Source organism: Neofelis nebulosa, chromosome 3 (genome assembly GCF_028018385.1).
Source record: "Neofelis nebulosa isolate mNeoNeb1 chromosome 3, mNeoNeb1.pri, whole genome shotgun sequence".
NCBI classification, from domain to species: Eukaryota; Metazoa; Chordata; class Mammalia; order Carnivora; family Felidae; genus Neofelis; species Neofelis nebulosa.
The window spans coordinates 6,949,745-6,976,113 of record NC_080784.1 but is presented as its reverse complement, the minus strand read 5'-3'; the positions used below and the strand labels follow the sequence as shown (position 1 = coordinate 6,976,113).

Sequence of the window (26,369 nt, the reverse complement as noted above, 5' to 3'; positions counted from 1 at the left end):
CAGAAATCACAGCCTCTTTTGACACAAATATGAAATGACGATAATAAGGCTTCTGTTGATGATGGTAAATAAATAAAAATAAGGAAACTGTGCAGATGATTTTTCATCTTTCGGTGAGTTTGGCATGCTGTGTTTTCTGGTGCCTTGCATTTTGACTAGCCTAGGATTTCGCTCGCAAGAACATCGTTACAAATATATGTGAATGTTTTGCACATGTGCCAAACCATTTCTTTAAATTACTTTCAATGTGTCTCCAAAAGTGCAACTGTTTTCTTCATGGAATAGTTTCAGATGAAGTCAGAGTACTGATCAGGGTCGATGATATTCTGAAAATTGCCACTATACCATTTTTAGGTTCACCAGCTGAAGGTGAAAATTACTATGTGTTTTTCACCTAATCATTCCTTTTTTTTTTTTTTCTTTTAAAAATAAATGATTCATTTAGGCCCTAGTTGTACCAGCTCAATTAAATTGTGATTATTGTTACGGTAATTATTGTTATTGAAAAGTGCTGCCATGGATGCTGCCCCCTTCTAAAGAGAGCCAATAAAAACTCATAAAAGAAACAGGATTCAGCCTTGGTATTTCTGCCTACACAGGGTATTTCCTCACACTCCTCACCTGCCTGTGAGTTATGTTAATAGGAAGATAAGCTGTACTTAAGTCCAATTTTTATGGTGATGATCACATTGATTTCCCTGTATCAGAAAACCAAACACCACGCTACAGAGTGTTACCCACCGTATGGATTCCCCATACCGCCCCATCTCCTTCCTTCCGCCACTTAGCACTCTGGGCCTCGGTATCTGTTGCAGCGTGGAGAGCTGTTGCTATGAACTTGCACTCGATTCTCATCTATTTTATCCTATGTAATTAATTCGCTCTCATTTAAAAAGTGCTGATTGTGACTCATTAAATGGATCTCACAGGCCAGTAACAGATCCCAATCTGCATTTTGCAAAGTGTTGCTGGAGGATATGATCTGACACTCCTTATAGCTTTAAATGCCATGATCTGTGCTTCCGTGCCTACATGGTCCTGCTCTCAGAGCCAGTGTGGTCTGGGGTGACCTGCTAAACTCTTCAATACAGGCTAATTTTTAAAAAAATTAAAAAAAAATAATTTTTCATTACAGGCTAATTTAAAAAAAAATATGCATCTAGGAGTGTTCACACTCTCATTCACACTCTGGAGCATAGGACTATCCCATCTTTCTCTTATGCCTCGTCACAAAGTATTAAAGACAACAGAATACAGCTGGATAAGAAATTTCAAGCAATGTCATTTTGAAGGCAGTGTAGATTAGTAATTTAAAAATGCCTCACTTATTTTATGTTAATTGTCTAGGTCAAGCATCACAGGAGTGCTTTGAAAGCATACTGCCTATAATGATAGTACTAGAAATGATTTCAGGCAGAAAACAGAAAAACTTTATGTATTTATTATTTTTTTATATTTATTTAATTTTAGAGACAGAGAGCACGAGTGGGGGAAGGGCAGAGCGTGAGAGAGAGAGAGAGAGAGAGAGAGAGAGAGAGAGAGAGAGAGGATCCCAAGCAGGCTCTGAGCTGTCAGCACAAAGCCTGACACAGGGCTCCATCCCACGAGCCATGAGATCATGACCTGAGCTGAAATCAAGGGTTAGATGCTTCACCGACTGAGCCACCTGGGTACACCTTGTGCGTTTATTTTTAGGTTAACTTCTGCTTAGAGTAAGTCATCTTAGTTTTTAAATTAACAAAATGATACACAATTAAAAGAACAAGCTGATAGCAGGAAAAATAATGAGATGTAATAGTTTTAAAAGAGATAGGAGAAAACTGATGAAATATAAATAAAGTGCAAATCAGGGTATTACAGTAGCTGCTTACTTTCTGACTTGGAATAGTGAACAACACTTACTGTCATATACCAATTTACAAAGGACTTGGCTGGGATAAATTTAAGACTTACAACTGAATTTCTAATAATAATTATTTATACTGATCGTTACTGCTTATAGGTAAGACCTTTAGTGGGTAGTCAGTTTCTTGGCTGCGTAATGTTGCTCACAGAGTTAAAGATTCAGAAAATGTTACTGCCCTCAAAAAGGCATCGTAGACTTACAGATTATTTGAACTAGGAAGGACCTCAGAGATCTTTATCTAATCTACTGCTTTCATTTTACATAGAAATTTATATCTACAGGTGGATGTTCATTTAGATAGACATTCACCTGAGATGCAGACAGGGAAAAGCCTGACGCAGGTGACACAGGTGGTCACATGCAGAAGTGAGGTTCTCAGCCTGGGCTTCCCACTCGCCCCCATGTGCTCCCAACACCAAGGCTACCTTCTCATTGTCCACAATTCCGTCAGCAAAACCATGGTCTTCAAATGCACTCCATGTGGTAACTTCTAATTACGGACCTTACATTTTGGTTAGGGTATTTTATCCTCATATCTATGTCCCATCTGCTTATCTAGAGTTCTCGGCAAGTTTGAGAGCTTCTTCAGGGCTGCAGCAACTCCTTTAACGTCTTAACAGAGGGCCTTGGAGAAGCAGGAATTCAATAAATATTAAAGATTGTTTAAGAATTACAAAACCGAGAGGCACCTCAGTTGTTCAGTCAGTTAAGCGTCCGACTTTGGCTTAGGTCATGATCTCATGGTTCGTGAGTTTGAGCCTCACGTTGGGCTCTGTGATGACAGCCCAGAGCCTGGAGCGTGGTTCGGATTCTCTGTCTCCCTCTCTCTCTCTGCCCCTCCCTCACTTCTGCTGTTTCTGTCTCTTGAAAGTAAATAAGCATTACAAAAAAAAAAAAAAAAAAAAAAAAAAAAAGAAGTAAAAAACTGAGTTGATGTATATAAAGCAATCAGAAAACCCTTCACTAAACTAACAATTATTTCCCTCTACAAGTTTCCTGGAAAAGAAAGTACTAGACATGGAAGACAAGCATATTGTTCAACTACAGTCGATAAAAGAAGAGAAAGATCAGCTCCAAGTATTAGTATCTAAGCAAAATTCCATCATTGAAGAACTAGAAAAACAATTAGTGACCGCCACGGTGAATAGCTCAGTTCTCCAAAAGCAGCAACATGATCTGATGGAGACAGTTCATAATTTATTGACTATGATATCATCAAACTGTAAGTCAAATTTACCTATCATCTTTTCTTCTGTTTTAATTGCATTGGTTAAGTGAAATTCAAAATCCTTAAAAATTCTCATCTGTCAGAAAAGGACTATTTCTCTTACATGTTTCCTATAAAAGCTTTACAGGGTCTTAATACAGAACCAATTAAAAAAGAAGGAGGAAGTAATTCCACTTCTGGGTATTTACCCAAAGAATATGAAACCACTAATCTGAAAAGATACATGCACCCCTCTGTTTATTCCAGCATTATCTACAATAGGCAAATTATGGGGAAAATATATGTATGTAATGGAATATTATTCAGCCATGAAAAAAGAATGAAATCTTGCCATTTGCAACAACATGGGTAGAACCAGAGGGCATTATGCTAAGGAAGTAAGTCAGTCAGAGAAAGACAAATACCATATGATCTCACTCATACATGGAATTTAAGAAACAAAACAAATGAACAAAGGAAAAGAAAAGAGAGAGAGAGACAGAACCAAAATACAGACTCTTAACTATAAGAACAAACTACTGTTACCAGAAGGGAGGTGAGCGAGGGGATGGTGGAAGCAGGCGATGGAAATCAAAGAACATGCTTATCATGATGAGCACTGAGTCAGGCAGGCCGTTCCCTGAATTGTGGAATCACTATGATGCACACCTGAAACTATTATAACACTGTATGTTAACTGTACTGGAATTAAAATTTTTAAAAATGCTGTCCAGGAAGGAAAAATAAAATAGAATAAAAATAAGGAAGAAGAGGAGAGAGGGAATACATACTTATACTAATTAATTATTATGAGGCAAAACACCCCAAACATGATTCCTGGGCTCAAAGAGCCTACTCTGAGTTATAGTTCTATCATTATCTGGTGCTATGAGGCTGGACAAGTTACTAATCCACAGTGGACTTTATTTATTATGTGGAAAAAGCGAGTCTAAACCCAGAGGACTGTTGTGAAGATTGAGCTAATGCTTGCATTGACTGGCATAAAATTGGCACTCAAGATATGTCAGTTCCCTTCTCTCAGTCCATCCTTAGTTACGTTTTGCCTACTTTATTACTGTTTTAATCTTCCAATCTCTCTTGGATATTAGAGGAGAAAAGGGAGGCAGCTTCAGTCATTAATCCGAAATGTGATACATAATCTGTGCGGTATTTTCATTTTAAGTCTTTTTCGTAAACAAATCGGGTCTAGTTCTTACTGTGGTTTATTTATTTCCTAATGTCCTTTAAACTTGTGTTCTCTTGGCACGGATGCATTTTACATCCTGTGAAGATATTCTTCAGTTTCATAAGAAATGTGTTCTCTCATCATCCTCGAGCCATGCAGTTATCCCAATCTTAATAGAAACACTTAAACAAGGTTTCTGCTTACACAAGGAAACAAACAGAAACAGCGCTATCTTGATGCTAAATGGCAGGATTGACACTGGAAGGCCAGTTCGCAGTAGGCGCCTTCCAGCTAGAGTTTCAGTCTGTTATAACTGGGAAAACTCAGAGTTTCAGCTCCACAGAAAAGGAAAAGACAATCATCTGATATCTGGTGGGAGCAAGATAACTTGAGGTGTTAGCTCTGATGAGCCAAAGTAGAGAAAACCATGCAGCTCAAATCCTGGCAGAGATCAGGAGCACAGGAGAGACAGAGTAGCAGAAATGGCTTTCCTTTCCCCACGTGTCTCTAGCTGATGTGACGGCAGAGACTGTCTACCTGTAATGCCCACCCGTACATCTAGTCCAGACACCTGTGCTTTGGTAGGTCTCTAGAATTACTATAAATGTCTGCAAGAATGATCGAACACACACACACACACACACACACACACACACACACACACACACACACACACCTTTTTTCTAATGGCAGAAAGGGTTGGGAAATCTAAATGTTGAGAGCAGAGTAAAAATCTGAGGGACTTTTGTAATACTAGGACTTTTTGTCTTAGAGTAAGAATTTCAAAAACATAGATACATTAATGGTAGTCTTGAACACAAACTACTGTGGGTCAGGGTCTAAAAATCCAAAGAATACTTAATGTCTTTACCCAACAGTCTAAAGAAATATATCAAGACGTGGCCTCTGTATGGGATATGCCACGCAGCCACTGGAGAGGTACCACTGTTTTTAGGTACATTCTTTTTTTACTCTTTTGCAGTAACTTTATGTGATTCTAGTCAAGATGGAAGTTTTTTTTTTAAAGTAACTGTTTATTACATTTAATTGCAAAATAGTTGCATTACATGTAGTTGATTAATAAAAAAAGAAGTATGGCTTACTGGAGTAATTTTTTTTGGAAAGGAGAAGAGCTGGTGTGTCCCTTTTGCTTATTATAAGAATTCAAACGTAATAAAACTTACCACTGAGTGCATCTCAAAATAATAAACTTTTATCTTTTCATGAACTCCCTTTAAATGCTTTCCTATTTTTTTTTTTTTTAAAGCAGCGAAGAACTCCTTCAGTGCTAAGGAAGAAGCAGTCGTTTTCAGAGACTGTGCAGAAGCATTCAAGTCAGGGAGGACGGCGAACGGCATCTATACGCTGGTGTTCCCAAACTCCACAGAGGAGATAAAGGTATGGTGACAGTGTCCTGTTTTCAACTACCTGGCCGGAAACAGGCTTCCTGGAGGCCGAGGAAGTACATAACACAGTTCACACGCCCAGACCCTTCCCCGCTTCACGCACAGCCAAGCCACAAATGCAGAGCGTCTACCTCACAACAGGTACTTGCCGAGGGCTCCAAGTGCAGTCACTGTGCACAGATGCTGACCGTACACATCAGTGATGCAAAAATTTCTATCTCATAATGTGGGAGACAGATCTCTCTCTCCTATTCTCGTCGCGTTTAACTTAATCATCGCACCGTGAGTTGTTTTCCTTAAAGCGTCAGACTGGTTTCACTCATTTTAAAGAAAATGTCTTCTAAATACTAGAGTTTACATAAGCAAATAGTTTGTCTTTCACTGGCTATTTCAAGTAGCAATGGTATTCCATCAAAGAAAGAAAAAAAAGGCTCGCGTAGGTCACAACTAAAACCACCACAAGAGCTTTGCTTTGACACAACCACGGTACCTTGGTTTGCAGAAGGGTTTTATAGACATCTCACACTCCAGCATAGAGCATATAGGAAGACCTATATTCGGTAGTAGAGGCTTAAATAAAATGAATAGTCATTGCTGCTTTGTCAAAGACATCCTGAAGTGAAACTGCCTTATTTTCTTCCCAACTGCGAGTGTGTGACTCAAGAATATAGTGACACAAATACAGTGTGGGCTATTCCCTCGATTCATCCCAGGGTGCTAGCAGATCCCGCCCCGCCCCCCACCCCAAATGATTCTGTGCCATCAGTACAAACACCGTTACGCTGTCAGAGGCCGAAAACATCTTAGTGTCATTACAGAAACGGTTCCAGCCTGGCGGACTCACTGTAAGGGTCTCAGGGACACCCAGGAGTCTGTAGTCCACACCACGTGGATTGCTATCCACGTGGGTGGGCTATCCTTACCCCATCTAATGTAGGCTGGAAGACTTAAAACATACCACCAAAGAGAGAGGCTCATTTTCTTCTCAAGTATTTGGACTTTATTTCAAGGCATAAGCTCAATTACTTTGTAGAAAGTGAACCAACAGCCAGAACCTTTCAGCAGGAAAAGTTAGGATATAGCTGGATTCAATTATTCTTAGTCCTTCTGGATTACTCAGGGAGCATGATTCCTGAAGTTGCTTTGGGAGACACCTAGCTTCAGGTAAGGAAAAAAAAAAATCACATTCCCAAGGAACATTTCAATGTGGCTTCTCCCAGAGGTTTGATAAGTTAAAACAATATTACATGAGATTCGGCGTGAAGTCTTTTATAATGATTAGACAGCTGTATATATTAAATGATTATAAATATGCTTGCATCTAATTCGAACGGCTAGATGTGGAACCAATGTAAACACTTTTTTTTTTTTTTTTTTTTTACAATCTTTTAATGTTTATTTTTGAGAGAGAGGCAGGGGGACAGACCACGAGCGGGGAAGGGGCAGAGAGAGAGAGACAGAATCCGAAGCAGGCTCCAGGCTCTAAGCTGTCAGCACAGAGCCTGACACGGAGCTCAAAATCACCATCTGTGAGATTATGACCTGAGCAAAGTCGGTCGCCCAACCGACTGAGCCACCCAGGCGCCCTTATGAACGAACCAATGTAAACACTTCTAGAGAAGGCCATCGATACTGTATCACGATGGAAATTTTAGAGGCTCCTGAAAGTGTTACCTCTTTGAACTCAGTATTATCCTCAGTATTTAAAATGCAAATGAAAAACAATTTCAAAATTTAAGCATTAAGGGTTTAAAGAGAGAACTTGAAGCAGTAACATATACTTTGATTATGAATTTAAAAGATAAATATTGTGCTATTCAAGATAATACTTTCCAAAGAAAATCTTTCTAACTCATTCGTGCTGCTTTAAATCAACCTTGGAAATCAGTTAATGTCCCCAGTGCCCTAGAAGCAGCGCATTAGTGAGGAGAAAAACAAAACATAAATGGTTTGTTGCAGATGAGAAAGTAACGAACAGATTCTGTGCTATGGCTCTCGATCCCCTTTGCAATGTGGTTTTCATAAGTTTTTGGGAACTACTGTCTGTCACCAGATGTTGGTCTCTTCTTGGCCTAGAGCAAATGGGGACAGGAGTGGCAATGGCAGGGGGAACGAGGATATCAGTGCAAGGCGGACGCTTTGCAAATCCAGAGGGCAATTGCCCACTACACAGCCCCAACCTACTGCTCTGAAAAGGTTTTCCTGACTCAGCACCATGTTCCGGCCCCAGGGTGCTCAATCAACCCCACGTCCTAACTGGAGGGTTCTATGGCAAGATGAAGCTATATAGTACTGTGGGGTGGGGGGCGGGAGTATGTGACATGAGCCTCAGGTCATGGTTGGAAACATTAGGATTTATACTTCTTTTAAACATTTGCAGTAAAAACAACTCATTTACACAGCAGGGAACAATAATCTTACAAAACCTCAATTTTCACATCTGTGAAATAAATGCTCCGGATTAAGTTACTTGTAGATTCCCTTTCAGACTTAAGCCTCCGTAATTCACAACCTGATCCAGGGAGAGAGGGTCTGAGAGACTGGAGTTTAAATTCTGGCTCTGCCAATTTGCGCCTCTGAACAAGTCGTTTACCCTGGGTGAGGTCTCAGTTTCCCAATCTGTAACATCATGAAGTAACCCCAGTCTTCTAGAGCTGTTCCGAGATGATGATGGAGATCCGACACTTAGGACAGGGCTCGGTACTTAACCATCAGTTCGATAAATAGGAACCGTTTACCATTCGGACTGCCCCCAAAGATGCTGAGATAATTTCTCTGCATGACAGGGTAGTCATTTTTGCCCTGTTTCTTCTAGTTCAGGAAAAGAACGTTCAGCAGATCTCTGGGCTGACCTTTTCCAAAAGGGCCCAAGTATTTCAACTTTATTTTTGAAAAATCCATTAGGTTTCTGCAAACAATAAAAACTGCACCAGAGGGATTTGAATATGCTCTTGCTGGTCAGAGACCTAATAACTGCCTTCCCTAAATTTCACAGGGTACCTGTCCCCTAGTGCTTATCTGTGGGTTTGAGGCTTTATCAGTCATTCACCATGGCCTCAGAGCCGAAGCATGGCATTTAAATCAAGCATTATTTGTTGAAAGACTTTGAAGCAAGATGTCAGGTCCCTGAACCATGTAGTCGTGTGCTAACCAAAAGTATTAACCGCCCTCAGGTTTGTTGTAGCTGGAGTGGTAAGGTCTTGGGCATTGTCCGAAGACTTCTGCTTTCCTGATCCTGAGATAATCTACCTCGTCCTTTTCACTCCGTGCTCTCTGGCTATGTGGACAACTCTCTTTGAACATGATCGTCCCCTGAAAGTTTCACAACTCAATTCACCATGACACTTCAGCTCTGTTGTTTTTTCTTTTTAAGTGGGACAAGAAAACATTGAGGAAATGTTCTCATCATCTCATCACTGTCCGTGGTGGAGTTAGAGATTAGTACGGCCCCACCCATTTCCACACGGGCAGTGACTCTCAGCCAATCTGGACTCTGATTTTCATACAAAACTGAACTTCTCTGATTTTAAGTATCATTGACTTCATAATGGTGATTTTGACAGCAAAGAATCAAACATTCTTGGAGTAAGGATAGGCTTGCCCCAATCCATATCCGGTCTTTCCACCCACTGGCATGCTATTTAGGATACAGAGGAAGTGACTTCTCTGTACACATATGACTCCTCAAACCAATATTAAGCTAGTTTACTATACTGATTTTTTTAGAAGACACTGAGAGAACTAAGCAGTACAGACCACTGGGTGGACTACGGGCAAACAAGAGGCAGCAGTATTCATGAACTGAGATCAGCTTGGAGCTGTGTTGAGGGACTTCTGGTCTCTTAACAAAAGGGTCAAGTTACTCTGTTTTGGGCTGCATGGTATGGTAGAAAAAGCAGTACAGAATGAAGAATCTGAGAGACCTTATTCAAGTCCTATATCTTGCACTTCCGGTCAAGTTAATCTCACTTTATCCATTGTTTTCTCCTTTCAAAAGGGCAGCATTACAGCATCACAGCAAAGTTGCTTCAGGGTTGCTGATAACCTATGCCAAGTACCAAGTGTGGTACTTGGAACAGAGTGGTATTGAGCAATGATCACAAGATAATTAACAATAATAATACACCAATACAGGGAGACAATAAGGGGTTACCTTAAGCAGGTCAGTTTTATCTATCTGGTTAATTAAAAATGGGAAAATCATTTTATTCTTAATAAATGTAGGTTTCTTTACTGGAGCATATGTTTCCAAACATAGGATCATCAGGGAAAGCTATATGGGCCAACGGGCCTTTGTAGACACAGAGAGAAGTCTGCTGGAGAACAGGGAGCTGGGTCCCCAGGTCAGCTGTCTATATCGTTAGCAATGAGGCGTCAGGCAAGCCGCTTAAAATGAGGGGTCTACGCGTGTTCTTGGTTCTCCTTCATCCCCCATTCTTTACAATTTTAACTCACAAATGCAGAATAGTTTACATTTAGACCTACTCTGCCAAAATTATCTCTACCATTTCCCCAAAACACAAAGGAAAACAACAGGGGAAGACTATTTCTCATTGGCTTTGAACATTAACTTTCATATTTACTACCTTGTATGCTGTAGGAAAATTTATCATAACCTTCTGGGAAAATTTTTCGTTCTACTATAATCCCATTATTTAAAACTATTTATGTAATCTTATTTTCAGGGGTTTTCAATTTCATAATAAAACTCCAGCTGAGTGGAAACTGAGCATGCATGGTCCTAGCCCAAGAAGGAATTCTGTGTTCTGAGCAAAGTTTAAACCCACCAAGCCAGTTTAAAAGCAAAAATAAAAATAGCTAGGAAGTGAAATACCACAGGCAGTGAGCAAAGTACAAAGAGGCTTGAAGTCCTGATCTGTGGGTCAGAGCTCCCAACGGATTCTCAGGTCCCATACACCAGGCTGGGTGCACAGAGCCTCAGATCTCTCATACTGAGGGGGGAACAGACTCTTATCCCATGTGGAAGAAGCCTTCTAGCCCCACAATGTAATATAACAGGGGTCTCAGAAAGCCTACAGTGCAAAAACACCCCTTCTACACAACTCTCTGCAAAGCTGATAGGGACTGGCAACTACCATAAAACTTCCTGGGGTTGCAAACACCAGTTAGTAGATTTCTATAGTTTGGAGATGAGGTTTGGGGCCAAAATGCCAAGATGTCCCATTCACAATAAATCTCTAAGAAACAGCGATCTTTGGGTCAGCTGTTGGGGGTGGGTCTTTAGCCTAGAACAGAGGAAAGTCATACTGTCATCAGCACTGAAATCTTGTTCTACTACTGTTTACCTGCCATCAACCTTTTCAATTCCTGGTTTTTAACATACAATAAAGCCTTGGATTGCAAGTAACTTGTAATGGGAGTGATCCACAAGAGGAGCAAGCATTTCTAGTAAATTTTAACTTGATAAGGGAGCAGTGTCTTGCAATACGAGTAGTACGTGAGGGGTGCCTGGGTGGCTCAGTTGGTTAAGCTTCCAACTTCGACTCAATTCATGATCTCATGGTTCAGGAGTCTGAGCCCTGTGTGGGCCTCTGTACTGAGAGCTGGAGCCTGGAGCCCGCTTCAGATTCTGTGTCTCCCTGTCTCTCTACTTCCCCCACCCCCCACAACCACCCCGTGCCATTTGTGCTCTGTCTCTCTCTGTCAAAAATGAACATTTAAAAAATGCAAACAAACAAACAAAAAAGTATGTGACACCAAACATCACATGATCACAACTGAGCCAATGGTTCTTGAAATTCACTTTGATATACAAGTGCTGTGCATTACAAGCATGTTTCTGAAACAAATTATGCTCGTAAGCCAAGGTTTTACTGTATTTAAAACCAGGGCGCCTGGGTGGCTCAGTCGGTTGAGTGTCCGACTGCAGCTCAGGTCATGAGCTCACGGTGTGTGGGTTCGAGCTCTTCGTCAGGCTCTGTGCTGACACCACTTTGGATCCTCGGTCTCCCTCTCTCTCTGCCCCTTCCCCATTTGTGCGCTCTCTCTCTTTCTCTCTTAAAACTAAATAAACATTTAATGTATTCAGAATGATCTGCTTCTCGGAAGGCCACAAAGATTGACCCCATGGCACAAGTCACATGATAGCTATCTCCATCTGTCCTGTTTCCGTGAGTTCCAATGAAGACCTGACTCACTGATGTTTCCCACACAATGACTGTGCACTTCCCATTGGCAGGCATATTGCGACATGGAGACAGCTGGAGGTGGGTGGACCATCATTCAGCGGCGGGAAGATGGCAGTGTTGACTTCCAGAGGACTTGGAACGAATATAAAGTGGTATGAATACTTTTCAACCCATCTGAACACAATTTTCTTTGTGAAAACTGATTTTCAAGATCTGCAGAACCTTCACCACAAATCCAAAACTAACCAATGACTGTTGACAATTTTTGTTATCAAAGGGTTCCCTTTAGCTGATGCTTCAGTCTCCCCAGTAACGAATGATCCTGTCAGTGTAGTATAAACTAGAGATCAAAACAAAGGCATGCAAGTGAGAGGCTTATTTTTAATGGCAGGCTCGGTGTTTTTCGGTAACCCAACTGTTTTACAAAACTGCACGTCAATAACCTGAGCGGTTTATGCTCATGTTTCTCCTGGTGATTCCCCAAGTAGTTCTAATTACTCTAATACTAATTTCCTTCCAGTAGCAGCTTGGTTTCTTAAAGCAGACCTTTTAAAAATCTACTTTCTTATCTGGAAGACCCCCAAATTTTCAGAATACAGGAAAGAATTTCTGCTGAGTATCTGACAGTCACCCCAGGTTAAACTGATAGGCTACTGATTTCAAATACATGAATTAAAAATAAATGAGGTGACTGAATTTTACAACTTGGATTACAGGGATTTGGGAACCCTTCCGGTGAACACTGGCTGGGAAATGAGTTTGTTTTCCAAGTGACCAATCAACAGCCCTACGTGCTTAAAATACACCTTAAAGACTGGGAAGGGAATGAAGCGTACTCACTGTATGAACATTTCTCTCTCTCAAGTGAAGAATTCAATTACAGGTGAGTTATATGTAACTGAAAGACATTAATGGATTTGCTGTGCGACTATTCCAGGAAGGGAGAGCCCGACTGCATTAAGCAGGATCTGAAGTACTCGGAGGATACCTTAATGGAAAAACCTCTCATTTCTTAGAGTTCTATGCTGTCTTTCCGTAACTATCTCTAGTTTTAAAATTCCAACTTAGGTTTTAACAATATGAGGGACGCTTCATGAGGACAGCCTTTTGTTTTGTTGTATTTGCTGTGTATCCTCAAGGAGTAGATGAACCCTGCCTGGCAGCTGACAGGCATTGTTCAAGAAATATTTGTAGACTATGTGGATGTTGCGTCTGTATCATAAAATGCCATGCCAAGATCATGACACATGTACACCTAGAACTATGCTGTTTTCTTCTGAAAAGGTTTTAACAGTTCAATCTATCTTTCTGCAGCTTGAACGCCCTCGATTGTAACGTTCCATCCCCAAGTCAGGATGAGTTACCAAGTTTAAAAAGTGGCAGAATGAGGTGGGAGGCTTAGTCATGCAAACTCCTTTACTCTCTGCTAGAGAAACAACAGTTGATTCACAGCACTCCCTTAGTATTTGCCTTGCCCCACGCATTTGGCGGCACTGATCTAGAATGTTCCAAGAAAAGCACGGGCATCCTTGACTCAGAATGTAGTTTCTGGCTCTCAAACGCCGTGAGAGTGGAAGCGGAGAACAGCGAAGGCACCGAGAGACCAGTGCCTGGAGAGCTGCTATTAGGGCAGGTACCAGGAAGGCGCATATGCCGTCAGGGAAGGGGATACCTAGAAACGCACGTGCAAGGCCAGACAGAGAATAGGGAGGTCGCGTGCCAGGTGGCACCGCGGGAATTGGCCTCAGGAGGCACAGCAGAACTGTCCAGTCACCGACACAGCCCTGAAGGGCTCTGAAAGGCGTAAGCACACATCACGAAAATACGTACACTGAGGTCAGAAATAAAGTTCGATGGGAACGCCACGGAAAACAGTGGTCTACAGTCCCAACTGAATCTCACTGACACCCAACTCAGACCCTCTGCCCAATAGAAAATCCGAGATCTGAACAGCTTGGAAAATAAACACGATTTCAAAGTCCTGGAGCTGGCTTCCCAGGGGAGGGTCACAGTGAACAGCAGAGAAATAAAAATAGGCTGAGCAGCTTGCCTGAACAACTACCTGAGGACCACATAATGTCCAGTATGTGCTGCTTTATAAGCAGGGGTCAAAATTCTGAAGCTTTATAAGCAGGGGTCAAAATTCTGAAAACTCTGAACGCAGCTAACGTACGCCTAGCACTGACATGACTTCTAGAAAGTCAGTGAAACAGGGCCCAGCAAGTCTCCTTAGAGACAGATCAGGGCTCTGCTGGAGGAGCAATGACTCAGATGGATGAAAAGATAGGTGTTTGGGCCTCACTGCAGCTCTAAGGCGACTCCAAAGAGATCAAAACGTCAATGAATTTTTAGACACGAGTGGTTGGTCATTGTTTTACGTCCAAGCTAAATATTTTCTCAACTGGCAACAGTTAGGAATCTACAACAGAGCAATTAAAAAAAAAAAAAAAAAAAAAAAGAAAGAAAGAAAGAAAAAAAAAAGAAAGAACGACAAAAAATTAAGGATTAGACTGTTTATATAAGGAGATTTTACAAAATGGGTCATTACCCTTGTATGCTGACATTATAAAGATATTTTAAACTGAGATGGTTCTTAACAGATATTTCCTTTAGAAATGCGATCAATTTTTGGATATGCCATTTAAAAGAGCACACGTTCACTTAAAGCTCAGTATAATTCACTTGGCAGTACTACAGCCACAGTGGTGTTTTGTTTTGTTTTTTTCCCCTCAAGAAGTGCTCTCCAAAGGTTGGTAAACCGAAAAATAAATGTTCTAAGGAAAGGCAAAATGCATCAATAGAATATTTTTTGTTACTGAAGCTAAAAACTATTTGTATATTAAATGTTAAAGACTGCTCACTTTTCACAAACATTCTGGCAGCTCCATGCAGTGAGATGTCATTATCAAATGCTGGCACTGTTTGTTTTCTTTGTTTTTTCCACTCCACTGTTCTATAAAATCAACTGATACCAATTTAAAGCAGTTTTAACAATGTGGTCATTCTTAATAACCAAAATTTAAAAGAAAGCAACTATAAAGCAAGGGCCCATACAACAGAAGGATCTAATATGATAGCAACCTTCCTCACAAAGACAAAAAACAGTATTCTCACGGATTCTGCTCACCTTTGGGGAAATTTCATGAGTCCCGTAAGAACCAATGTTGTTCAAAGGAGATAAGAGACTGGAAAGGAGTACGGGCAAGCATAATGGTTTATCTCAACCCTATCTATGATTAATGAGAAGGGCCTGCAAAGAAATTAAAGTGTTTCAGAAACCCACAAATGAGTACGACATACATGAACGCTTCACAGCAGGTAATCAGAGGCTGCGTTAGGGGGCAGAGTCATTTTTGAAACACGAGGATAGCACTGAAATTCAGAAATTCAGCCAATGCCTTGGGAGGTGGGGGGTTCTAGGGATGCAATGCGAAAAACCATTTTAAATCTAAGTCATTAACACAGAAGTGACTTAGAACCAACATGTTATGGAACTCTGTTTCGCGTGCTCCATACCCCCGTCTTTTCAGAACTATTCCTCAATAAACTAACATCCCTGGTAAGGTTCTATCAGGGCCGAAGCATAACAGAGGATTCTGATGCGTCTAGTGCAGATTCTAGCTCCACCATGCTTCTATCTCTGAGCTTCAACAACTTTATATGTAAATTTTTTTAATGTTGATTTATTTGGGGAGGGAGAGAGAGTGAGCGGGGGAGGACCAGGGAGAGAGAGGATCCAAAGCAGCTCCGTGCTGACAGCTGAGAGCCCGAGGTGAGGGGCTCACCTCACAAACCGTGAGACTACAACCTGAATGGAAGTCAGTTGCTTAACCTACTGAACCACCCAGGTGCTCCAACAATTATGTATGTAAAAACAGGGGAAATGCCTGCCTCTCGGGGCTGGTGCATGCATTCCATGCACAAACCGGTGAAAGTGCCTGGCATAGGCTGGTTAGAGACAGTCCCTGGTAAGCCTTCCCTTTCTTTTCTACCCTCTGTTCCAACATGAATTCTTGGAAATTACATTCCTTTCAAGGTAGTGGTTAGCAAAAGATGAGCATCATTTTGGAGACTTAAAATACGGTTCTCCCTCAAGACATTGAAGGGGTTTTGTTTTGTAGCATCCCCGGTCAGGAAGACTCCATACCCCAGGCTCCCCCACGGCCCTACTCCATGTACCAGTACAGGAACGTCACATTCCGCACAGCCACACAACAGCACGTGAAACCCTGCTCTGAGCTGTACTGTGCCCACCTGCCAATGGGCTTTCTTGACGCAGTGTTCACATACTTTGTCTTTCCCTTCTGTCTCCTCCTTGGCACACAGATCACTGATGCAAGACTGGTTTGGGCAATCTTCTACAAGGATGGGCTACTTTCTAGTGTCTGACTTAATATTATGCTTATTCCTTTCTCAGTATCTAGCAGGTTTATTACAATATTATATGGAAATGAGGCAAAGCAGCCATAAGGATGTATTTTCTACACAGCGCTGTAGATTTCTACTCCAGATTCAGTGATCCTTCCTTGCCCACTGCCCTTCCCACCCCCACCACCCCACTGAAAATAACGACGCTTGAAGTTGTCTGTTCATCTCGGGGCTCTCATTTCTGTATGGATGATGCCTGGAGACTTGGAAAGAGGACCCTTTCACGTTGTATTTCCCCCTCTTCTGTTTATCTGAAAGCAGCAGGAAAATAAATGAAAGGGCCCTGAAGCCCCTGTTGATGCTTGTGCAAGTGATATGAGCTGAAGGTTTCATGAAAACATTCCTCACTGCCTAAGGATTTGATGATAAGTTGGTTCCTGTTTATACCAGTACAAAAATATTTTGTCCAGAGTATGCATTTGCACACTAACCAGTACAGAACGCATTTCTGCAGAATGGAATTGTTCATTATAAAAAATTTTCCACTACGGTAAATCAACAGCCGAAGCCAATTATGTTCTTTTCTTTTCTTTTTTTTTTTTTTTTCCTTTGCATGCTTGCAGGATTCACCTTCAAGGACTTACAGGGACAGCCGGCAAAATAAGCAGCATCAGCCAACCAGGAAATGATTTTAGCACAAAGGATGCAGACAACGACAAATGTATTTGCAAATGTTCACAAATGCTCACAGGAGGTGGGATGGCTTTTCTCTCTTCCTATTTGTTTTGGCAAGGAAGAATTTCATAAGAGTGAGAGGCTGGCTATTTGGACTTCAACCTGTGATTGGCGACAATGGCCACATTTCATAAACAGACTTAACTTGCTAGATGTAGGGAGATTTGTTTTTCACTTTTGCAGACTGTTGAGTCTTAAGCAAGAATGTGATGTTGCGCGAAAACTGTCAGCAGGCCAACTGAGTGTCTCTTCGGGACCTCACTCTGGCACTGAGAGGGGACATCTGATACTCAGCAAGCTCTCTTGAGTTTGTGCTCGTTGAGTAGCAGATGTCAGAGCCATGGTTCAATTTCATATTGCTTTATTAAAAAGGATAAAAATTCGGGGTGGCTCAGTCGGTGAAGGGTTCGGCTCCTGGTTTCAGCTCAGGTCATGATCTCATGGTTCAGGAGTTCAAGCCCCACATCAGGCTCTTGTGCTGACAGTGCAGAGCCTGCTTGGGACTCTGACACTCTCTCTCTCTCTCTCTCTCTCTTCCTCTCCACCTCTTCCTGCACCTCCCCTTTCTCTCTCTCTCAAAAATAAATAAAAACTTAAAGGTTAAAAATTCAAAACGGCAAGCAAAACAGTGACAAAGATTCATTAACATAGAAATGTCTCCTATTAATAATTCATTGGTCAAACGTGGAATTTTCGGTTATCTTTTTTTTTTTTTTAAGATTTCATTAATATAAAGTATACTTACAAATAAACTAATCAACCTTTTTTTTTTGTGCACCAAATTACAATGAATGATTGTCCATTTTACACTAAGGTGTGTATTCTCATGCTCTTCTTGCTGGCTACCTTTCTCATTAGACAGCTTCAAAAAAAATTTTATGGATTCAAGCCCCACATATGGCTCTGTGTCTATGCTGATAGTGCAGAGCGTGCTTGGGATTCTTTTTCCCCCCTCTCTCTCTGCCCCTCCCCTGCTGGCTCTGTCTCTCTCTCTCTATGTCTCTCTCTCAAAATAAATAAACTTAAAAAAAACTGTTTTTAAATGGAAACCACACCCAGATTAGTAGTCAGAAAGATAAGAGTTCAATGACAAGAAACCAACTGCTAGAAGAGCACTCTTCCGATTTCTAAAAGTTTAAAAATTGAATGAACGGAACCAGTTATGACCAAGACAAGATGAAAGTTTGACATGTTAGTTCTTAAAACTACTGAGAGATTTAAATTTTTTTGTAATGTTTATTTATTTCTGAGAGAGAGAGAGAGAGAGAGAGAGGGAGAGGGAGGGAGGGAGGGGGGAGGGAGAGAGAGAGAATGAGTCAGAATGAGTGGGGGAGAGGCAGAGAGAGAGACACACACAGAATCTGAAGTAGGTAGGCTCCAGGTCACGAGCTGTCAGCACAAGAGCCTGACGTGGGGCTTGAACCCACGAGTCATGGGATCAGGACCTGAGCTGAAGTCGGATGCTTAAGCGACTAACCCACCCAGGCGCCTTGAAGAAATATTGAAATATTTAAACCAGCAATATAAATTCTGCCAACAGTACAAACTGAATGTGAAGGAAAACAGGAAGTTGGCAGGGTTTAATGTATAGAGACCATAAGTTATATTACCAAAAAATCCATTCTTTATTCACCCAGGAAAGACAAAGGTAAGCGCTGTGGTCAATGGATTTTATAAATATAAGGTACTACACAAACAAGATCTAAGCTTATCATGTGTTTGCACTTCAGTTAAGAATCATTTACAGTCAAAAGAAAGGATTTACTTATGAAAATAATTTGAAACTCAGCAATTTACACATCTTTTAAACAATACTGAAAGAATGAGGATCCATTAAAAATTCAGTCTTTTAGATAATATATTTCTATGTACAAACATAATATATACTGGCAGTACAGGTCTTCCCTATTAGCCATAATTATTTCAGCAAGAGAAAGCTACTGTATCGAGTATTTAAAGCTGCCTGTCTCCCTCATCCTACCATCATTGTCCTTTTTGAAGCCAACAAAAAGGGGGAAAGGGGTAGGTTCGGGGGGACCAAATCTACTGAATCCTTTTTTCCCATCTGTCATTCCCACACTGAACCCAGCTGTCCACTCGAGAGGGAGGCAGCTTTCAGACCACCCGTATGTCATGAGCTACTCAAGAGAGTCAGAGAAGTGCATTAATAACCAAGGAAACAATATATTTATTTACTCAAATCAAGATTTAGGGCTGAGAGTGGGAGTAGGAAAGAGAACGGGGAGAAGAAACACAGCCCAAGAGAGAAAGTGCAGTGGTCCTGACTGTGAGGAGGTCAGGTTCCAACTCACAGTCCGGGCCCCGGGTAAACCAGCCTAACAATCAGCTAGAGTTTTGCACGGACAGCAAATTTTATAGTTAAGTCAGCCAGGAGGCTCTAGAACAGACAGATCTATAAATCCGCAACATTCCTAAATATTTGTGAAGGATTCTGAATAGCACACGCACAAATGTCTTATCAAATCGCCATTAATCTGAATCAGCTTGACCCATGAGCTGTCACCACCAGGGAAGAATTCAGGCAACTGGATGAAATAACTGATCATCACAGCCTGATGTGCAAATATGATAATAGAATCATTATATCAAAATATTTTTTACCTAAAGAAACAGAACTTCACAAACTAAAGGCGCCCAACAAATACCTGCCCCTTGGGGTAACCAATGTACTCAGGTTCATTTCCATTATTTAGTTTGCTAGGAATGCAGACATCAATAATAGGTGTTTTTTCCGTTATTCTAAAATCTAACATAAATGGCACCATACTGTCTGTGGACTTCCACACAATGTTTCTAGGACTGCTTTAGATTAATGCATGTAGATCTAAGCTATTCCTTCTCCTTGAAAACCAGGGCTCTCGCACACTCCTGTGTCTAGCTAAGAGCTTTAAAACCCTAAGGTTAGGGGCGCCTGGGTGGCTCAGTCAGTCAAGCGCCTGACTCTTGGTTTCAGCTCAGGTCATGATCTCGTGGTTTTGAGAGTTCCAGCCCCACATCGGGCTCTGCACTGTCAGTGCAGAACCTGTTGGGGATTCTCTCTCCCTCTCTCTGTCCCTCCCCAACTCACGCTGTCATTGTCTCTCTCAAACTTAATTTAAAAACTTTCCTTTAAATTTAAAAAAAAACAAAACACACACAAAAACCCTCAAGGGTAGCCATTCAGGAGTAGATGTGGACCCACCCCCACCCCCCGCTGCTGTGCCAGACAGCCCCCCCTCACCTTAGTGAGCACACCACGATAGCTTTAAATTTCCTTTCTGTCTGTGGGGCTTAACGATTTCCTTCATATCTCGCTCTCCTGAGCGCTTAAAACTTGGGAGTTATTTAAAAAGGAAAAAAAGCACGGGAGGGGGAGGGGAGCCTGAATCAGCCTGGCCCACTAAGTTCCTGGAACTGGAACAGAAGCCAGCAGAGCCTTCGAACAATTCTTGAGTTTTCTGACTCATCCACACTTTCTACTGTGCTGGGGTACTCACCAAATCAGGACTGGGGACCACTCACCATTCATGCCTATGGGGAACTGGCCTTTCCACACAGCACGAGCCTGTGAAAACATCTGCCATATGGAACTGGAACTTCACCTTGGTGACGCAGGAACGTCACACCCGCATCTGTCACTGTGGCTCGGTCTATGCTCAAGCATCCCTGCGTGTGTCTACTCCAAACACACAGAGCGTCACTGGTGGATTAGTGGGGCGTTTCTAGTGGTGAGATACAGGTAGGGTTGCCTCAGTCTTAATTCCTTGTGTGCCTTACTTCCACAGGCTGGTGGTTTGATGCGTGCGGTCCCTCCAACTTGAACGGAATGTACTACCCACAGAGGCAGAACACAAATAAGTTCAGCGGCATTAAGTGGTACTACTGGAAAGGCTCAGGCTACTCGCTCAAGGCCACAACCATGATGATCCGACCCGCAGGTTTCTAAATGCCCGCACGCGCCTGAGGAGGGACGGGCTGTGCGATTTTCAAAGACTTAATCCCGGAGCTCTCAAAGACGCATCCACATGCTGTCTCCTCTACCATCTCGAGACCGACAGCACGCGCTCGGTGCACAGGGGTCCACGGGCCCCGGCCCCGAGTCCCTCGCACCTCCTCGCTTAGACCCGCATCACTCGTGAACCCTGAGCACAACCCTGGTTACGGTGACCTGTTGGAACGCCTATGGGAAGATAGAGTGAGGCCTGCGAATTTAGGACTGACAATTCACAGACGCTGTTGTCACAACCAAGAATGTTGTGTCGAGTTCATCCGTAAATAACTGGAAAACAGAACTCTCACGCTACGCAGTACAGATAACCTTGGAACTGCGTCCTTCTAAGTACTGTTTATAGATTGTATAAATATCCATATGTCCCGAGTTCAGCATCACTACCATAATTAAAAGAAAGAAAAAAATTCTCTAAGCCATTAAAATATATTATATATTCAGGGACTTTCTGGGAAGTGCTTATTTGCAGCTTATTTGGACAAGGAAAAACAGCTAACGCATTGTTTGCTCCTCTTAGGTGCTTTAAACTTTCATTTTGAAAACAGCATATTTACATATGTGTGGACAGCACACTTTTAAGTTAATGTTCAGATATATATTTCAAGTTTTAAAGATGAAACCTCCCAGATCTCTGAAATTAATAGAAATGTGTGTCCTTTCAGTTTATATGAAGATTGTACTATTTTTTTTTTCTTTCTGGCTGTTAAATATGAAGGTATTTTTAGTAATTAAATGTAACTTATTAGATAACTACATTGAACATTTATGATAATATTTTCAACTTTGTAATTTGATTCTGAAACAACTGACTGTGCCTCACAAGGAAAAATTTGATTTTTTTAATGATGAAGATTATGCATTTAATTCCCTGACAAACAGATTTTACTATACTTTCCTCGCTACTCTATTACAGAGGTCTTTTTTTTTTTTTTCTCTTCTAGTCAGATGTATTTTAGAGAGGTAGGCTACAATTTAGTGGGTGGTTGACAAAACCTTTCTATTTAAAGCACTTACGAGGCTATACTTCTCAAGCTAGTTTCACCCCTAAAGATATTTGCACTAGTAACATTTTATTAGTAAAAATAATTTGCATTAGTAACATTTTTTTTTTTTAATGTCGACCAGCAAACTTAAAAAAAAGTAACTGTTTTGGAGTGCAAAACAAAAATCTGACATTTAGAGTAGATTCAGACCTTTACAGAAAATTTTGAGAGCACGGATTTAAGGGCTGCAAAACTTTAAACCCCTCAAGTTTTAACTCCGTTTGAAGTTTTCATAGTCCAATTAACACTAATGTACATCGTGGAATGCTTTATAATTTGGAAGCAACTTCTCACATATTTGCCTCGGAGTCAGCTGCTGCTAGGAAGCTTAGAGCCAAATTCGAAACCAGCATTTACCTCATGTCTTTCTTCACCATACACTGTTCTACCATTCTGTTTTTTCCTTTATTCCATTTTTCTTATGTAATTTATTTTACCCCATATGCCCCCACCCCAACTACATTTTAAAACACATGCTACATGTTTTGAGTCAATTTATGGACTCCAGAAGAGTCCAGCATGTCACTTTCTCCACTGCCTCGCTGTACTTTATACACTTTACACTATTTCCCACACATACACTGAGTGAAGAACCTCCCCATCTTTGAATAGTCTGTCTTATTACATTTAAGTAGGCTTTATAAGTTCAACAGAGGTATCGCAGCTTTGTATCAAGTTAAAAAAATATATCTGTTAATAGGATGATAGCTCCACTTCAAAAGAAACCCTAAGTTTCTGTGATTATCTCGAGGACCTCATGGCAGACACTGAGGTGGGCAATGACATTACAGAAAAACTGGCAACCACATACTTAATTTATATCACGTGCCCATGCAGGCAGGTAAAATGCATTTCAAAGACAAGCCTCGCTGTGTTGTTCAGAGTTACATATACTCTCTTATGACAGAGAGTAGGGGGGATTTGTGTCTTTACACTTCAATCCCTTACACGGTATTTCAAACAGAGTCTTGCTGAGAGGAATTTCTTCTCTCCTTAAGAAAATATTTACAAAGTTGAGGAAATCAAAACAATGATCTTAAAAATGAAAACAAAAGCAACCCAACAACCTAGAAAACTGCAATGATGAGAAGGCAGAGTCCAACCTCCTACTATACGAGAGTCCTAGGCATACTCAAACAATGAACAATGCCAGCCCCAGTCACATATTAAAATCACCGTTCATCTTTCAGGTATTAATCTTCCAAAAGATGAAACTCTGTCACAAACCAGTTAACTTTTTTGCAAATGAAAGCCAACATCTACACGATCCTGCTTCCAATTAAAAGTGAAATTACCTACTTAATTATCACTTAATCTTTTAAAAAATTAGAATCTCCATTAAGCATTTGAAACATTTATAATTTAAAATTCAGTGAAGTTGAAGCTGTGTTTAGGAAAAGCATCGGAAACAAAAGGACTGTATCATGTTTCTAGCTGGCCACAACTTTTATACCTATCAGTTCTATCTCTATGAGCAGTAACAGCATTATTTTTTAAAGCAGTAAACAATATATCACACCACCTTCTCAAGAACCTAGTCCTTTTTCATTTTGTTTTTCTCAATTCTGAGGACTTTTATAATTAAAATTCTTTGAGATTTCATTCCTCACAATTTTTTGCAGAATGTTCTCACATTCCCACATTTGTTCTCACAAATAAATAGATTAAAAAAGTGTTAAGTTCTATGAAAATGTGTTTTTAATTGTGAGCATAATTGATCTCAATTTAATAAACATCTGAGTCTGTATTTATGCAAATAATAATTTCCTGAGAATACCAAATTGTATTCACCATAATAAAATAACATATGACTTACAGGAGCTGCGGGGAAGTAGTTAGAAAGTTCAAACGGCTCCTCGGAAATCCAATGACCCAGCTCCAAAGACCACAGTACCTACAAGTGACACAATAAGCACAACATTTATTATAGATTCATTAGGCTCTTGGTGGACAATAAACCACTTTGAAGATGTAGCCAAAACAAAACAAAAAGCCCAGCAGTGAATGTGCGCTCCATAGATCTGAACCAGATGTGTCTTAAACACCAAAGTGCCATCAGAATCTCCATGTTGCATCAATCTTATGAATAATAAATGCTTGTTTAAGAAAAAAGTCTCACCATGATTAGAAATCTCGGTTATTATCCTACGGAGGCCAAATACTAAACATTACCCCAATAACAAACATATGAATTACTTTTTTAGGAATTCCAAGTTTCCAATTTAAGGAGTCATTATAGGAAATCCTCAGTAAATATTCCAGGATTTTATTAATTTAAAAAAAAACGTTTATTAGGAAAAGATAGGTCAGAAGCTTAAATTCAAAAAGCCACCCCTCTTGGCATGTGACTTTGTTTCTAACATGGATGAGTATTTTCAGAAGTTCTCCTAAAGCACTTGAAAATCCTTCCCAGACTCTGGAAGGATAAAATGTCTCATAAACAAGTTTTCATTATTATTAATATTTATTATTATTATTTGAACCCACATATTTTAAATGATCAAAACAATGTTTTTGTTTTTAATTCAGTAATGTTCAAGATTCTGTAGTCTTCTCTACTTGATGAACCAATTCCCTGAAAATCTCTTACTATTTCTATGAACCAATAGAATTTTCTAACAAAAATAATCAAACTGAATTACATATCCCACGTTTATTTTTTATCTGCAATTTTCATTTCTTACATTCAGTGAATTCGCTCTTTTTACTAGAGTTGCTACATAAAGCTTAAGTTCTTTTTGCCAAATTACTGGGGATGAGGAGGGAGTCTTCCTGTTTGGTAGTTTCTAAGGTTCAGACCCATCTACGGGATATCAGTCTTAAATATTTTCTTTTCATAAAATAAAGCTAGTACTTTTCCAACGTGAGTCAGCAATATTTCATTTCCAAGAAAAAGTGAGCATGCTAGTGGAATAATGATAATAACAAGATACAGAACCTGAATGATAATTCTGAACACTGGGCTGGATCTTACTTTAAACAGATACATTTATTTACGTAACAACTGCTTTCTTCAGCTCACTATCCATTCATCTGGGAACAACTGACTGAGAGCCTACTGTGAATTAGAACACATGCTAGGTCCCGAAAACACAAATCCTGTCCCAGAGGAGTTCACTCTCTGGCAGGAGGCATGAAGGCAAACCACAAATGGTGGTTTCTCAAAACAGTTCTGTGGGAACCTATAGAAGGAGGCAAACTAACTCAGTCTAGGAGAATCAAGGAAGGGTCCACGGATGAGGTGACATTTTAAACGGGGTCTTCATCAGGCAAAGAGAGACACAGTGGGAAGGGAGAGGACATTCCAGCATGGAGAGAAATTTCACGTGCCATGGCAGGATTAAAGCGGGTTCTTTTTTTGGCTAAAGGGTGCTTTGGAAGAAGTGGTAAGAAAATAGAGTTGGACCCTGCTTCCATCCGTGTGCATGCAGGGGCATTTGCACATGGCGGAAGGACTGCTGGCTGGGAGAAGCCGGACACAATCAGAAGAGGCAAGAGAAAGGGGCGCCTGGGTGGCTCGGTCGGTTAAGTGTCTGACTTCGGCTCAGGTCATGATCTCGTGGTCTGTGGGTTCGAGCCCCGCGTGGGGCTCTGCGCTGACAGCTCAGAGCCTGGAGCCTGTTTCGGATTCTCTGTCTCCCTCTCTCTCTGCTCCTCCTCTGTTCACGCTCTGTCTCTCTCTGTCTCAAAAATAAATAAACGTTTGAAAAAAAAAAAAAAGAAGAAGAGGCAAGAGAAAGAGCTCTGACAGTGTTGGGCCCCAGATAAGAGGATGGGAATGGAGTATAACGTGGGGAAATGTGCCTTCATTAGAGAGAGCAAGTAATGGGTTGTGTTCTCAGAGACTCTGCTCCACATAGACTTGGATGTGTGTATACACCAGCATTATGTCAGTTAAGTCTTTGTTTTCCCTTGATTTCTGTTGGCTAACCAACATAAATGTGTGTGTGTGTGTGTGTGTGTGTGTGTGTGTGTGTGTGTGTGTCTTCAGAAGATATGAGAAAAATGGTACTCTGAAATCATGTTTCTACCTGGCTCTTTAGAGGTGGCTAAAACATTGAATTAACACAGTGTTTACCTTACTTTCATCAGTCAGTGTATGGTATCACTTATAGAGACACACTGACATGTGTGTCCTTCCCTACACATCTGAGATTAGCCCAGGAAATAACATGTAAAAAGTTTCAAGATCAGGGGCGCCTGGCTGGTTCAGTTGGTTAGGCATCTGACTTCAGCTCAGGTCATGATCCCACAATTCATGGGTCTGAGCCCCACTTTGGGCTCTGCACTGATGGTCAGAGCCTGAAGCCTGCTTCAGATTCTACATCTCCCTCTCTCTCTCTGCCCCTCCCCTGCTTGT

General features: G+C 41.0%; 2 protein-coding genes across 5 annotated transcripts in view; one reads left to right on the top strand and one right to left on the bottom strand.

Moving 5' to 3' along the window:
- Window positions 1-23,756, top strand: part of ANGPT2 (angiopoietin 2) — a 61,522-nt gene extending 37,766 nt beyond the window's left edge. The window contains exons 4-9 of one of the 2 annotated variants that reach the window (XM_058719860.1): window positions 2,899-3,128; window positions 5,570-5,697; window positions 11,905-12,006; window positions 12,571-12,737; window positions 16,846-16,976; window positions 20,743-23,756. In XM_058719860.1, coding sequence (XP_058575843.1) covers window positions 2,899-3,128; window positions 5,570-5,697; window positions 11,905-12,006; window positions 12,571-12,737; window positions 16,846-16,976; window positions 20,743-20,903 — 919 coding nt within the window. In that variant the 3' untranslated portion in view covers window positions 20,904-23,756. Of the gene's footprint in view, window positions 1-2,898; window positions 3,129-5,566; window positions 5,698-11,904; window positions 12,007-12,570; window positions 12,738-16,845; window positions 16,977-20,742 lie in introns of both variants that reach the window. The other variant, XM_058719859.1, reaches the window with a different exon arrangement.
- The window catches only part of MCPH1 (microcephalin 1), a 273,841-nt gene that overhangs the window by 119,279 nt on the left and 128,193 nt on the right, over window positions 1-26,369 (bottom strand). For 2 of the 3 annotated variants that reach the window (XR_009258870.1, XM_058719856.1), the window contains exon 12: window positions 23,826-23,903. Coding sequence is in view for 2 of the 3 variants with exons in the window: in XM_058719856.1 (XP_058575839.1) it covers window positions 23,826-23,903 (78 nt within the window). In the remaining variant the exon portion in view is untranslated. Of the gene's footprint in view, window positions 1-16,435; window positions 16,534-23,825; window positions 23,904-26,369 lie in introns of those variants that run through there. The other variant, XM_058719857.1, reaches the window with a different exon arrangement.